This window comes from Apteryx rowi, unplaced genomic scaffold (assembly GCF_003343035.1).
Source record: "Apteryx rowi isolate R43461 unplaced genomic scaffold, aptRow1 scaffold_277, whole genome shotgun sequence".
Taxonomy (NCBI): domain Eukaryota; kingdom Metazoa; phylum Chordata; class Aves; order Apterygiformes; family Apterygidae; genus Apteryx; species Apteryx rowi.
Window position 1 is genome coordinate 666,815 of NW_020449163.1, and position 14,674 is coordinate 681,488.

Here is a 14,674-nt window from a genome sequence, read left to right on the forward strand (position 1 = left end):
GCATCTCTCCTGGCAGGATAAATCTGCTTGGTTTTAACTTCATGGTAAGTAATTCAAGTTGTTTACTCACTTTTGAACTACACGCTTGTATACAGTACAGGAAGATTGGACTTAATTCTGGTAGCATTCAGTACTGGTCAGTTGTTGATATTTTTAAAAATAATCTGCTCGGCTACATTTGTATGAATTCTATAAAGTCTTTTGAGGAAGATGAGTAAGTATCGAAGAATAACAGATGTAAAATTGGCATCAGTCTGACAGCTGTCTTATATTGGGACCTTTCAAATTGTAACCAGTGCTCCGAACTTCAGATATTTCCCTTTGAATGAGAAAATATTAGAACGTGTTATTTACAAAAGACAATAATAGATAGTATTATTGTATTTAGGTACCATCTAGATAACATGAAAAAAACTTTTTTATAAATTTTATAGACAGGATATTTAAAAAATTTACTGCAATGGAAATATCTGAATTCCCATTCATATGACTTTTTTTAAAGAAGCAAGTCACAATTCTGTATTTGAATGTGCTTTCACATTCTGGTGATATTTATTTTGTGACTTTTAGCAATTTGGAACAACTGTGTAAATAATAACCAAAAATTTACACCTCTCTTATTTTCTACTACAGTTTGTTCTTAATGACTGGTGGGTTTTGCTCCCTAAGCAACTTTACAGACCCCTTTCAAGAATATTCTGCTCTATAATCAGTAATCTAGGCAATGGTAAATGGTTTTCAGATGTAATAATAAATGTGGTAAAAAGTTTTGCTGGAGCCCATGAACGGCTTAAATCCAGGTTGCACTTGCTAGTACCTGTGATGACCTCCATAATTGTATATACTGTGCMATGGGACTAACTTTATTCAGACTCTTCCCCTTCTTTCTTCTTTTTTGCTAATGCTTCCTTTTCTCTCTGACTAATACCTGCCATCTCTCTTTTACTCCAAAGTGAATTTACATTTTTTGTTTGGTGAAAGACTCGCAACAGAAGGGCTTGTATTTGACACACATGTTGACACACATTTCTCCAGCAGCCCCTCAACTTCGTCTCCCTTTTCTCAGCATTAGTGTAATCAAATATATTGGTTTCAGCAGTGCTGGACAGGGGATGAATCCATCTCCTGCAGAAGAAAATAGAAGTTGTTGTCCATTCGGGTTGCATCCTGGCTAATAGGCTGCCAGTTTTGTCAGCAAAAGAGAATTCCCACTCTACTGATTAGGACAGTCTTGCTCCTAATTACATTTTGCTCTTTATGTTGAAAAACTGGACTTCTCCTGAATACAGCTAGTCTAAATATAAGATTCCCAGTTCACAGAGAATTTGTTGCTCCTCTGACATGTAGCTTTATTCCTCTACTAGAGTCTCAGGGATACACATTCCCAGGGTCTAACCAGGCAGAGCAAGGGGTTCCTGGAGACTCGTTTTCTGGTGGAGTTAGAAGTGCTCAGCCCCTTGCCCCACGACACTTAGCCTAGAAGCCCTGGGGGCTCCGATCTGCAGAATCCAAACTGTTGCACGCTGAGCCAGATGTATGTACAGCTCTGATTCCAGAAATCAGAGTTTTATTAGGAAATTTTGTATCAAGCCATTCTGCAGAAGAACTGCAAAATGCCATTCTGCCTATAAACCAGCAAAAAATTCTGTAATACTGCTTAGTGAATGACTATAGGAAAGTAATAACAGTATGAATATAATACCTAAAATCTTCACAACCATAATGTGTGTATTAGATGCCTAGCCACCATGATCACTACATGGAAGTACTATGATAATGAAACATATTAGACCCCTATGCTCGAGAATGTCTTTTTGGAGTGTTAGCTTGTATACTTTTGTAAATAACAAATTTTTTCATCTTAATTTTTTCAGTTAATACCCACTTTATTTTTAACTTCTTGATTTCGGCTATGCTATTTTTAGATATTGATTATTCCTATTTCCCATGCTGAGAATTACTGGTGTGTGTCATAAACCTTTTTAAGTGGTAAAAGTGATACTAACTTTTAAGTCCTTTCTGTACTGTTGTCTTACAGACTACAACTGACTCAAGCACTAGTGAAAGTAAGAGTGCTGATGACTATATTCTGATTTCCAAAGAAGAGGAAGGAAATAGAAGCACTGCCCAAGAGCCAACGCAGTCCCTTCTGGCACACAAGGAGGCACCAGTGAAGCAGGAAGCTCCATCTCGTTCTTCTTTGATATTCTCTGATCCGCTGATGGGCTCCATTTCAGCCTCCTCCAGTAATCTGAGCTCAAGCCCTGATGATGACAGCAGTAATAACAGCAAAGATTCTGATTTTACTATTGTCAGCCCCCTGGACCTCTAAAGAAACAGGTTGGGACAGATCGTGAGGTCAGTTGTTACACCTCAGCTCAAATTGCTTTGATTCCAGGGGCTGGATGATTCTTTGGATTAGAAGGACAGGCAATAGATAAAGGTAACCCACTTCAGCTCCCAAAAGCCTAGATTTAAAAAAATAAATAAATAAATTCGGTTGCAACTCATCAAAAGAATACAAACCTTTTAAAGACTGCCTTAAATAAAAATCCAGTAAACCCGAGTTCTAATATACAGTTATACTTAGTTATAGAATTATCTTAGGAGCTTTATTACTATAGAACTGTCGCTTTCCGGGTACATAGAATAGTATGTGCTGAGTACTGTAATGGATTAGGAAATATGTAGATACTTGGCATCAGACCTTAAGTGGCAAAGACAAGCCAGATTTAATAACTTCCTTTTACAAAATATGCCAGACTAGGTTTTCTGAAGGGGAAAGGGTACTATCTCTTCAGAGATTGTGCTTAGCAAAATAGAGGTTGTATATCAGAAAGATTAAAAGCATCATCCTGACACCAGGTTTATCCTCAGCTGAGGACTCCTAGTTTCTTCATTTTCATCTGACAGTAACTTGAGGTGTGTTAGAGGCACATGTTTGTCTTCCATTTTTAGTTGTTCCTCAACATTGTGTTAAAGTAGTATCTGTTACAAATTACTTGAGGATGGAGACCTATACAGTAGAACCTAATTTCCCTTTGTCTACTCTTTTTTCCCTTCAGAAGTTTCAGTGCACCTCTTCTCCTCATTATGTCTGACTACTTTTACTCTCCTTGGCATGAATTAATTTTGGCTTTACTGAGATTATTATGGTTAAAACAGTAGGTGCAAGGGCAATTACAATATCTAATAGGGTAGACTTGAGCCAGTTGAACTAAAACTAGCTTGAGTATGATAACTTACCAGGGAAGGGTGCAAAGAGATATGAAATGTTCATAATTAAAAGCACTTTATGTCTCATTACTATTACCTATAGATTCTGTTTACAAATATGCCTATATGATGTCTACATTTCTAGTCAAAAAAAAGATAATGGAGCAGCAACATTAACCAAGTTTCTGATGAACTCTATAACTTGTTCTTCTATGGAAAAGTATATTTCTTTCCCATCAAGTACATAGTACATCTAATAAAATTTTTTCAAGTAGATAAGATTTTTTTTGTACTCGCTGATCCTTTAACTCTTTTGGAATTCACAAAAAGAAATTAGTGGTAAATGGAAACCTGTTCTTTCTGGACCTACAATAGAACTATCCTTATAAAGGAATGCTATAAAACTACTCTATTTATAACAACAGCAAAAAAAAAATGTATTATTTAATTTTATGGTACATATACAGTATACCATGCAATAACTTTGTAATTGCATGGCAAAGCTTATGTTAATAGGCAATTAATAAATGGTAGTTATTTGCTGATTAGTCTGTAGTTGTAAATGGAGTTAAGCAGAGTCTTCCAGGATGAGGTGACATGTAGTTTGCTGGTCTTAAATTTTACAAGGTCTGAGTGTCAGTGACTGAAATGAAGAGATAATTGTCCTGTAATTACATAGTAGCTGCCATATCCTTACACACTGAAAAGCCACCATGTAATTCTGAGATTATATGTGCCTTGTAAAATGATAAAATACTAGAATGTTATGAGCAGGCATAGCATCATACCTCTGTGTGACAGGCTGATATGAGCAGTCAGATGACTGTTTATTCAGTTGAAAGATCTTAAATGCATAACATTTTGGAGAGGTGTTTATTTTGGTTTAGTTTTAAGCTTGATAGAAAATCAGTTCAGAATTCAACATGCATGTCTGTCTTCAGGTTTATTTTATTTCCTTGAGCTTGCATGAATGCCAGGGGATTAAATCAGTGGCTGTTGATTTATTTAGGTCTTTCAAGCTTTTCTAGCCTTAACCCATTCAGCCAGGCTTGTGCCACATCAACAACAATCTGTTCAAGAACTACCTATGGAAAGAGGGAAGAAATATTATGGAGACAGAGGGAAAAGAAAAGTTTTATATTCTGTGATACATAAGCTTTCAAAGGCTCCAGTACTTTGGCAGGGGAAAATGTTTTTACTTTTTTTAATTTTTTTAAGAATCATTCTTTCAATATCTGTTCTGTTTTTTTGTTTCAGGGATCACATTGCAATTTTCTTGAGCAGTCTCATTGCCAATAAAATTGTGATTTGTACAGTTCTTTTATTTTTGTAAGCTAGTTGTATCTTTAATATTGCATATTTTAAAGCAGTGCTTAAGGTATAAAAATTTGTGGAGTTTCTAACAAGTTTTCACTAATCAGTGAATACCAATGAGCTGAATGCCTGTCATGCCATGGGATATGATAAAATCTCTAGGAGAATAGAGGTGATTATATGAATGAGATTAGAGTGAATTGCAATAGATTAATCCACTTTGGTTATACCATGTCCTTCCACATCTCAAATATGTAGTCTCTGATACTTGGTCATACTGGGAAGATAGTTAAAATTTTATGTAGTCATTAAGCCAGAAACCTCTAAGTTGGACAAAATGTCAAATCATCACCTTGTCTTGTCTTATGGTAGGAATATACCGAGAAAGAATTGTCATTTCAAATACAAGATTATTCTTTTTCTTCAAAGATGGCCTGCTCATAATGTTCATGGATAAAAATAACCAGATAGAAAATTATATACATTGGAAATTACTGACGAAAACTAAAATGGGGTAAGATGTGTATCTGAGACTGTTGGACTGGATCTCACATCTGTAATTTATGACTGTTTCAGATCTCTTGCATGTCATATCAATTGTATGTACTGCAGAAAGGCAGTGTCATATTTTGACTGGGTATTCATTTAGTCATGGAACTTTGTGTCTTTACTCTGGAAGAACATCTAGCCCGCTTTATTAAAGAAAGAATTAACAAATTTTCTGGGCTGTGTTTGTGCTGTTTTCTCAAAGAGGGGGGAATTTTTTTTTGACTAGAATATTGGAAGTCTGATTTTTCAAAACAAAGATGCTTAAAAACTTGAAAGCTATGCTATCATATATATATTATTATTATCTTAATCAGATTTTATGTATTTGATCCAGGAAATCAAATTGCTTGTTATTGTTCTCACCAAAAGAACACAGAACATTTCCTGTCTTACCGTATTTATTGTATTTGAAAATAACAAGCTAAAATGTAAAGAAGTATAACTTCCCTGCAGTTTCCTTCAACTTGGTATAGTTACATCATCTTGTCCCAGTCACAATCCCAGTATCTTTACAATACTTTTCTAATTCTCAGTACTTTATTTCATATTCTTAAACATTTGCTGTGGTTCTGCAGCACATTCTCCTCACTAGCTGTCACTGAGGCAGCTATTAAAAAGATCAAACTTCATATTTAAGGTTGGTGGTATGCTTGTGCCTGGCAGTTATAACATCAGCTGTTCAAATATGGACACAGTAACGTTAACTTGAACAGATTTCCAAGTTCTGGGTGTCAGCCCTTATATAATACTTTTGCTTTTGTGATGCATGTKTTGGTCGTGAGTGAATGTCTATAATGGTTTATCGGACTTGAAAGGGTGCAATTTCGTAAAATAAACTTCATTTGGTTACAGGATAGTAATCATGCTGTCTCGTAATCTGTACTGTTCTTTGAAGAATGATTATATACAGTTTCTGCATTAGTATTTCCTGTGTCACTGAACCTTCAGTAGCTGGCTAAATTTAGAGATGAAAGAGCATGAAAGAAGGTCATCAGAGAAAAAACAACTTGAAGCGTGCACATAGCCAACTTGTTTGCCTGCTGCTTGCAATATATTTAACCACTAAAAAAGTGCAAGAGGCTTTAGATATGTAGGACGACTTGTGCGAGAGCTAGAGTAAGGGCCTACCCCTAGAAATAGAAGATGAACAGGAAGGGATGCAGCACAAGATTCTCAAATATGAGTTCTTTAGGGCAGGAACCACCTTTTCACCTGAGTTTGTCTAGAGTTTCTAGTACAGTCTGCAATGATCCCAGACATTATCAAAATTCAAATAATAATGAATAATATACTCATCATTTCACCTAGTCTTGGTCTTGCAAACAACTAACTATTAGCTAGATGTAATCCATGATATAACTCAGCTGAGAGCAAAAGTGTCACATCAGAGGAGAATTTGGTCCCAAACTACTGAAAAAATGAGTGGAATTGAAGAGCAGTAGTTTAAATTAATTAATTATACAAAAAACAGGACAATGTTCCAGGAAACAAAAAGCTGTATTTACTTCCAGACAAATATAAAACATAACCAGTATTTTCTAAAATGTGCCTCATGTAGTATTTGTGTGCCTTGTTTGACTGTGCCAGGCAAGTTTGTGCAAACCTGTCTTTGCTTTTAATTTGCAAAATCCTAGCTGATGTTTAGATGCAGGAAGAATTAAAGGTATCAGCTGCAGAGGAAAGATGCTGAAGTTTCACTTTCCGTGAATGGTAAGAATTTGAACCTTCAAGTTCCACTGTTTTAACACTTTTACTGTCTTTCATGGTGACAACATGAAAAACCCTGTAAGCATTATCAAAACACTGATGGGAACTCTGCTACTTAAATAGTCATGTGCAATCACAGGGCTAGCTTTGAGCTGAGCAAGTTTTCACAGCTTGCCTTTCACTGTGAGTCTCAAGGACTGTGGCAAGATTAAGTTCTTTCTGAATTTTTAACTAGTATAAAGAAGCATTCAAAGATGCTATAATTTATCGTGTCAATATTTGAGACCATTTGGAATATAAATTGGTACTTGATTCTGAGATGGAAGAGTAGTTGTCACAATATCTTGATTTCCCACCTGTCATGTTAATTGAATCCAGGGGACTGAGGGAATATACTAATGTTTTCAAATCAGCATTAAATTCCCCTTTAAAAAAGAGAAAATATCAAGCACACAGCTATTAAAAGGCAAGCTATTAGAGGTGTCCTATAGCTTGCTGGATAATGTATGTCTCTGAGCAAATTCTTAGGAATGTACAACATTTTTATCCATAAATATGGAGACTTTTAACAGCCTGGAGCACATTGCAGAAGAGGTATGCAAATGTGAACCTGTTCTTAAAACATTTTTAAACATCCAAGGATTAAAATAAGTCAAAATGTTAAATGCTGAAATGCAGACAAAGCTCATTTAGGCTTGCAAAGATTATCAGATCTTGGCAAAGACTCACCTAGTTTGAGTAAAGTATTAAAGTTTGTATTAAAACCTGATTATTTTTTGTTCCACAGTGCAGAATTCCCATTACCACCAACACTGCTGTCTAGGTTGCTGCAATTTTAAACCCATATCCAGATTTAGTACCCCCCTCTCTGCCAGCGGCCACGTGGTTTGGATGGAATTAGGGTATGTTTGAGCATGGGCATTCCTAATGTTACTCTCCACAGTTATTGCTTTCCCCTTGCCTTGCTTACTTGTTCCTGCCTCACAGTCCCTATCCGTGTTATACCCACAGGTGTCTTTTCTTAATCGTGGCCTGTAAGGTCTGCAAGTCTTTTGGGATCACACCTGCGTCACGGCTGCAGCAGGGGGACCCCAGCCTCCAGGTGATCCCGCCGTGCAAATTATAAAGACACAGAAGTAGGAGTTTTGGACCACAATGAACTTCTTGTATTTCAGAATTATACTTCAGCCCAATAACTTTCAAAATCTGGAGAAAATGGTGACCCGATGAACTGCATACGTTTGCGCCGCTGTGAAGAGGTTGTGATGGGGCAAGTCCCCAGCAGGCTCTCTTCCTAAATTCCTTTTGTTCTCATTGTCCACAGCGCAGAGCATCCGGCAGCGTTGTGATAGTGGGCGTCACCCCTAAGAACTTGAGCTGTTTTATCTTCTGAATAAATGAATTCTCAGTCACTGCGATCAAAGTTAACCATTCGTCGTAACAGGACTTCAATACTCTTTACCTCGAGCCTGGCCACCAGCCCAGCCAGGGTGCTCCTTATTCTAACGTAAAATCTGAAATCTTATGTGAATCTCACAATACTTATACAGCAGGTGGTATCCATACTCAGTCCTCATAACATCCCTGTGGTAAGATTTACTGTAAGTTTTATTACCTAATATTTTCTCTAGCCACACTTTCTTTGTAACTTTTATAGTCAGAAAAAAGTAGAATAAAAATATTGGCCTGACTCAAAAATGTTTAGCTTTTCTCTTTTAGCCTTTTCCTTCCTTTCTTCCCTCTTCCCCTCACCCAGAAAAATATTTTAGTTGAGGATTTTAGGGTTCTTCTACTTGTGAAAAAGCTTATGTTTGTCTAAACCTGTTATGAAATAGTGTTCTGATATGTTTCATCTTAAAAATGCCAAAGCAAAGCTTCAATTTCTCCAAAACTGTTTCCATATTGAGAGTTGAGAGAGTGGGGCTAGTGCTAAGCATTAACTTAGAAAACTGTAATGGGGAACAGTGTATATTTTCAGTTTCTAAATTTATTTATTTATTTATTTATTTATTTATATATGCACATAAGCATACTGGACCACAGTTGGGTCAGTAATACATTTACCAAGATAAACTGTTTCAAAAAATAAAATAAAATTCACTGTTCCTGCTGGTGAGGTGAAGAGGAGGGAGAGCAGTTGCATGGCTGTCAGCAGTTTGGAAGTGGCCGGTTTAGCTGCACCCTTAAATCTCAACCTATACCAAAAAAACTGTACCGGCAGCCGCGCTGTGGGAAGAAATGAAAATGTCGGGGGAGAAGAATAGACTGTGGAGATGATAGTTGTCCATTTTGGACTTTAATTTTGGAAAGCAACACGAGCGCGGGGGCTGCTGTGCAGGGCCTCACCTGGGGAGGAGAATAAACAGAACAAAAAAAAGAGAAATAGCCAATTAAAAATGGCTGTAATCTAAGTGTTATTGTTGTTTCAAGATGGGATTAGTACGTTTGCTAGTTTGTACTGAGTAAAAAAGCAATGTCTGTAAAGACATGATGAAGAGAGGCAAAATTAGAGTTAGATATGAGGAATATGGCTCCTGCAGATTTTTTTTAAAAAATCAGAACATGCTTTTGCTGATAAAAACACTGTTGTTTTCTAAAATCTTTTGTTCTCTTTAAATGCCTTTTGTGGTGCTTTTCTAAGGTACGGCAAGAGTTTATTTTCCCTAGCTGTCATCCTCTGTTATGCTACCTCGGTATCCTGGTGTGCACCTGTCCTGCCGAACCATCTGATTTCCTCCCCACCCCTTCTTCCCCACATCGTGATTTATGAGCGTTTCAGTTGCAAATCATTTTTGGAAAACAACAAAAAAGGATGTGAGGGTATGACACAAATTGCAGCCTGACACAGATTGGCAAGTCACGCCCTGCAAAAAAGCATTGGTTTGTTCTGACCTTGCAAAGCCACAGTCATAACAAGAATTACCCAGGAGCCCAAGGTCTATTTTTTTGTTAAGAGTAAACATTCACAAGTAGTAATCTGTACAATGGTGCTGCATCCCATTGCTTGAGAATAACTGTATCCTTTGCCATCAAAATCAGAAAACATAAGTCTAACTTCTACAGAGTTTGTAAAATGGAAAGTGAAGACCTCTTAGGCACAAACAGGCACCCCCCAATCCTCTCGTCACATAAACCCTTGTCATCAAGCAGTGCGCACCGCGGATGCTGAAACGATCAAGATGAATACAAGCACTGAGAGCTGGTGTGAAAAATTCAGACTCTGATTTCTACTGCAGAACACCGATAAGACCAAATAGAAACGTCAGGCAGCAAACAGTTGATTTCAACAAATCTTGAATTACCGCCCTCTCCTTCAAAAAGAAACTGAAATAGTTTGAAATATCCTGTTTTGATATTCTCTAAAGGAAATTAACTTTCTGTTTCAAAATTATTTCATTTTGAAGTTTGAAGTAATTCTTGGTAGAAAGTAAGAAAAAAGTGAAATATAAACAAAACATTTCAAATTCATCAAAGGATTTCAACYTATGAAAACTTTAAATGAGGTCATCAAATCACTGATTTTTGGATGTAGAGAAACTTGCCTTTAGTAAGAAATAAAACCTACATAAGGAGTATAGGACAGGTTGTGTGATATGCCGTGGGAACAGATTCGGGCAAGGTTAATGTTAAGAGATAGACTGGTGCTTACGCCTTACGCACTCATCACCAGGACTGGCATTTGATGGTGCTGGCTGCTGTCCCTGTGCATAGTCCTCTAGGAGAGCCAGGCACCAGCATGGTCAGAGCCAGCTCATGTGCTAAGGCAAGTACAGGTGTCTGTTGCTGCTCATCCATCTGTCTATATAATAGAGGATCCTGCATTATTATCCAAACCACAAGCTATTAGACTGGCTTGCACAATGTTTTGGATGGAAGAGCATTAGTTTCATCCAAAGTTTTTATTAGCGGGCTGTGCAGGTTCCTCTCTCTTCAAACACGCAAAGGCCAAGTTGAGGTAAATCTCTCTTTTCAGAGCTTGCAGAGCAGCCTTCGCTGACGGTGTGACCTTGCCCAGCACAGACCCAGCCTGCTTGTGACAGGTTTGTCACGGGGGCAAAGCAGCATGCCTCATCAACCTCGGTGGCCACAGCAGTTTGCTCAGCCCCAGGTTTGCCCCTCTGCCGCACGACCACCGCGGTTCCTCACAGGGCTTGGGGTGGCAGTGCAGCCCAGCAAATCAGAGCCAGGCAAGAGCCCTCCAGAAACGATTCCCCACTGCAGCCACTGAGGGGATTTTAGGACTCTTTTTAAAACCTGAGTGCTTTACAAAGATTGAAAGTCAGAGAATTGCACTTATTAAGAGCATTTTACATATCAGTGGTGCTGCTGCACCTGTGACTCGGGTAACCTACACAGCAGCAAGTGCCAGGATATTCGGCCTCCTGCGGATGTGAAGGGCTCCTACAGGTGGCAAAGAAATGCTGGGTGTTCGCCCAGCTGCTCCACACCAGCAGCACAATTTGGGACGGGTTCGTCACGGGGGTAAAGCAGCACGCCTCCACTGACCGCCGCGGTCACTAGGGAGCTTCTCCCCCAGGCAGGGCTGCAGCGTCTGCGAGAGGGGAGGGTGTCAAGGAGGTACGCTGAGAGCACCACTGCATCTCCTCAGCCTCCTCCTCCCTCTGGCTGGACCAGAATAACTCTGTATTAGCACCTGCTGATCTCTGCTGGGTGGCACGTGTCACCCTGATTTAGGACGCTCGTAAAGACAGAGGGGTCTTCGTCCTGTTCGGGACCACCGATCACTTGGAAGCCGGCAGCTGCTTTCGGAGAAAGCCCACGCCGGGGCGCCCGCCGCGAGCAGCCGGTCACATGGACCGGGAGTTCAGCCCCCGTGCGTGCGGGCCGCCCGCCCTGACCCCTCGCCGGGCTTGCGGCCACGGTATCCATCGGGGAGGGCCGGTGCTGCCGTACGCCGGCTCCGACCCGCTCTGCCGGGCCTCCTCCCCTGCTCGCCTTGCCGCTGTGGTACAGCAGCCTCGTCGGGGTATCGATCGCTCTTCAGGGGCTGCTGTTGTGGTAGTGGCAGGTTTACAAAGGATTTCAGAGTAAATGGGCACTGGGCCTCACAGAGATGGATGCTGTTTAATTTTCATGAATGTATCTATTTTTCAATTAGATTTTATAGTGGTGCAGGGGGGGAAAGGTTTCCGTTGCGGTTGTAATTGGTTTATTGCTGAAAAATCTTCACAGGTGTGTTCTTGGGACCTGAACTCAACAAGACCTTTGCTCCTTTTATTTTTTTCTCCCTGCATCCTTCAGTCTTTCAGGCATTTTTTTTTTCTTTCAACAGTGCAGGGACCCACCTTCCTAGCAAAGGACACACTACCTGTTGGACATCACTAATCCTTGCACGAGTGTTCACAGGTGGCAGACGTGGTCCCGCAGGACGGGGCGGCTTCGCTGGCGGCAATGCCATTCACACCGGTGCCTTCAACACTAACCCCTCCGCAGCCCTTGTCCACAGGGAGCACAGCCTCCAGATTTGTCCCTGCACCAGAAACTTTGCTCAGCTGAGCATAAAGAATCCCGTTATTAAACATCCTCTTCAGAAAAGCTCTTGGGCCATGGCTGCTGCCCTGCAGCCTGGAAATGGCTAAAAGCAGACTGAATCTGTGCTGCGTCAAGGCGAGGTGACCTGAATCAACATCAAACAAAGCTCTTGAGATACAACATTTGGGAAAGGGGAAAGATCTAGCATAAGTTTCTATTTACTTCTGACTTTTGCATTTTTAATAATTTTTTTTCATCAGTAAAAAAGAGTTTAAGCAAGAAACTAATAGCTGATTAGACTGTTGTTATGGAGCACTGGGTTTAGCACCATAATTAATACTGCAGCTAGAGTTTTCCTGCAAGACTTATTTACATTTCATATCACTTAATCAAAGTGGCTGAGAGATTTCTTTGAAAATGCTTGTGCAATATTTATTAGGAGGACGATATTAGGAATGGTTAGTAACTAGAACACATTTTCTGTTTTGTAAAAGTATTTCTTCTTCTTTTTTTTTAAATGTTATGGGTGTGACCTGTGACTCTGTGGCCTCCCTTCTCAGCTAAAGACTGAAGGTGAGTTCATTCAAAGAAAAGACCCAGGAGGGAAAAAGAGATAGATACTAACGGTACCAGGATAATAGAGGGAGAGCATGAGACTAATGTAAAGACCGTTAAGTCTAGTTGCCTCCAAATAGGTTTACAAACAAACTGCTCAAAGAATAAATGTAAATACACACCAATAAAATTTTTTTTGTCACATTAGGGTTTAATAAAGTGCTATTTAGGGAACAGCAGCTTCATAGCACTGTCCCTTCAAGAGCAGTTCACTGAGATGGATCTGACAGCACATCCTCATTTTTCCTTTGTCCAGATACATGGGCTGCTTAGGAAGGGAGATGAGGATAGGATAGCCATCATCGTTTTAGGATTACCTGCSTAACGGAGGAAGAAAGTCAGAAACTGTCCTGTAGTATCTGTGCTTTGCGAGATGCTGCTTCACCTTCACTAAATTCATAGTGGCCATTAAAGTCAGCAGGAGAGCCTGGAGGCTGGACCTGCGCACAGCTCTCCGTTTGGGTAGTGCAAGAAGCACAGGTTGGCGAGGGGACTCGGCTGGGCAGATGGACACTACCCCATAGTTATCATGAAACTGCCTCAGCGCAAGGTGAAACGTGGCCTTTTCTGCCCCACTTYGGACATGCATCCATGCTGTTTGTCCTTCTTAGATGAACTGCGACTAGGGAGGCTGTGATTCCCAAAGACCAGTACTGCCGTCTCTGCAATAGTCCCTACAAAGATCATGGAAACAGGGATTATGCCGTACTCCCAACCCCGCCGGACAAAGGTCTCCCAGGTACCCAAGTGTGGCACAGAGCATCAAACGCTCCAGCTTCACTATAGGAAAAAATCAAAGTGAAAACTTGGCAGCAAGCTAAAAGTCTTGCCAGACACCAAGTGACAAAGCTGCACAAAGCAAGGACAGGAGCTGGTTGTCCTTTGGCTTGGTTGTCCCCTGGGAAGGGCGGTCTTGTGGGTGGGATGCTGACCTGGGACCAGGGTCAACTCAGTGCTGTATCACAGGGCTCCTGCAGCCAAGAAATCACCATGGAGCAAATTTTCTGAAGCAGAAGGTGCTGAAAATTAAGAGAGATGCTTTTGTAAATCCCATCAGTTGGCATCTAAAGGGGTTGCATGCTTAAATATCACTGGAATAGATATTTGGGCTAAATATGTGATGTGCTTTGCTGCTTCTGAAAATACTGCTGGCAGCTTTGAAAAACCTTGTCTTTGCTGTTCTGTACATCATATCCCAACCTGCAGAAAGTATAATTATAACTCTTCCCTACCACTGCATAATAAATGCATGAAAAATGATATCCTCTGCTTCTAAGGTAATGGGGATCCCTGTTATACTTCAGATTGATAGCTAGAGTGGGTTTATTGATTGTGACATTTCTGAGGAGTTTAAGCTTAGAAATTACAGGAAATGAGTTTACTATGGAGGTAAGTTTAAAGGTACTGTAGATATATCCTTAGTGTCACATACTTGTCTGACTCTCATATAAGCTCTTCAAAAAAGCTGCAACGGCTTGGATGCTGAGAGCGTGCATGATATTCTTTGCTTTGACTCTCCATATTGAACAGCCTGTGTCAAATAAGTACACACAACAAAAGTAATTGGATGAGCCTATTTTTCCTACATTCGAATAATGTTTCTGCCCTGACAAATTGTTCTGTGACTGCAATAACTCTCTGGGCATGGAAATATTGACTGATAGATGCGTAACTTCTGAATTGTTGCTTGACTACATGTGATAATGCAGAAAATATAGACACTGCCTATTGTTTGCCAATGACTGGAAAAGCAATTCATGCTCTTGGTTAGCTTTGTGGT

The 14,674-nt window shown here is 39.9% G+C and overlaps 1 protein-coding gene across 2 annotated transcripts in view; it reads left to right on the forward strand.

Annotated features, from left to right (window-relative positions):
- TBC1D5 (TBC1 domain family member 5) overlaps positions 1-5,252 on the forward strand; it is a 309,786-nt gene extending 304,534 nt beyond the window's left edge. For both annotated transcript variants that reach the window (XM_026068628.1, XM_026068627.1), the window contains one exon: positions 2,039-5,252. In XM_026068628.1, the coding sequence (XP_025924413.1) occupies positions 2,039-2,332 (294 nt within the window). In that variant the 3' untranslated portion in view covers positions 2,333-5,252. The remainder of the gene's footprint in view (positions 1-2,038) is intronic.
- The last annotated feature ends 9,422 nt before the right edge of the window (positions 5,253-14,674 follow it).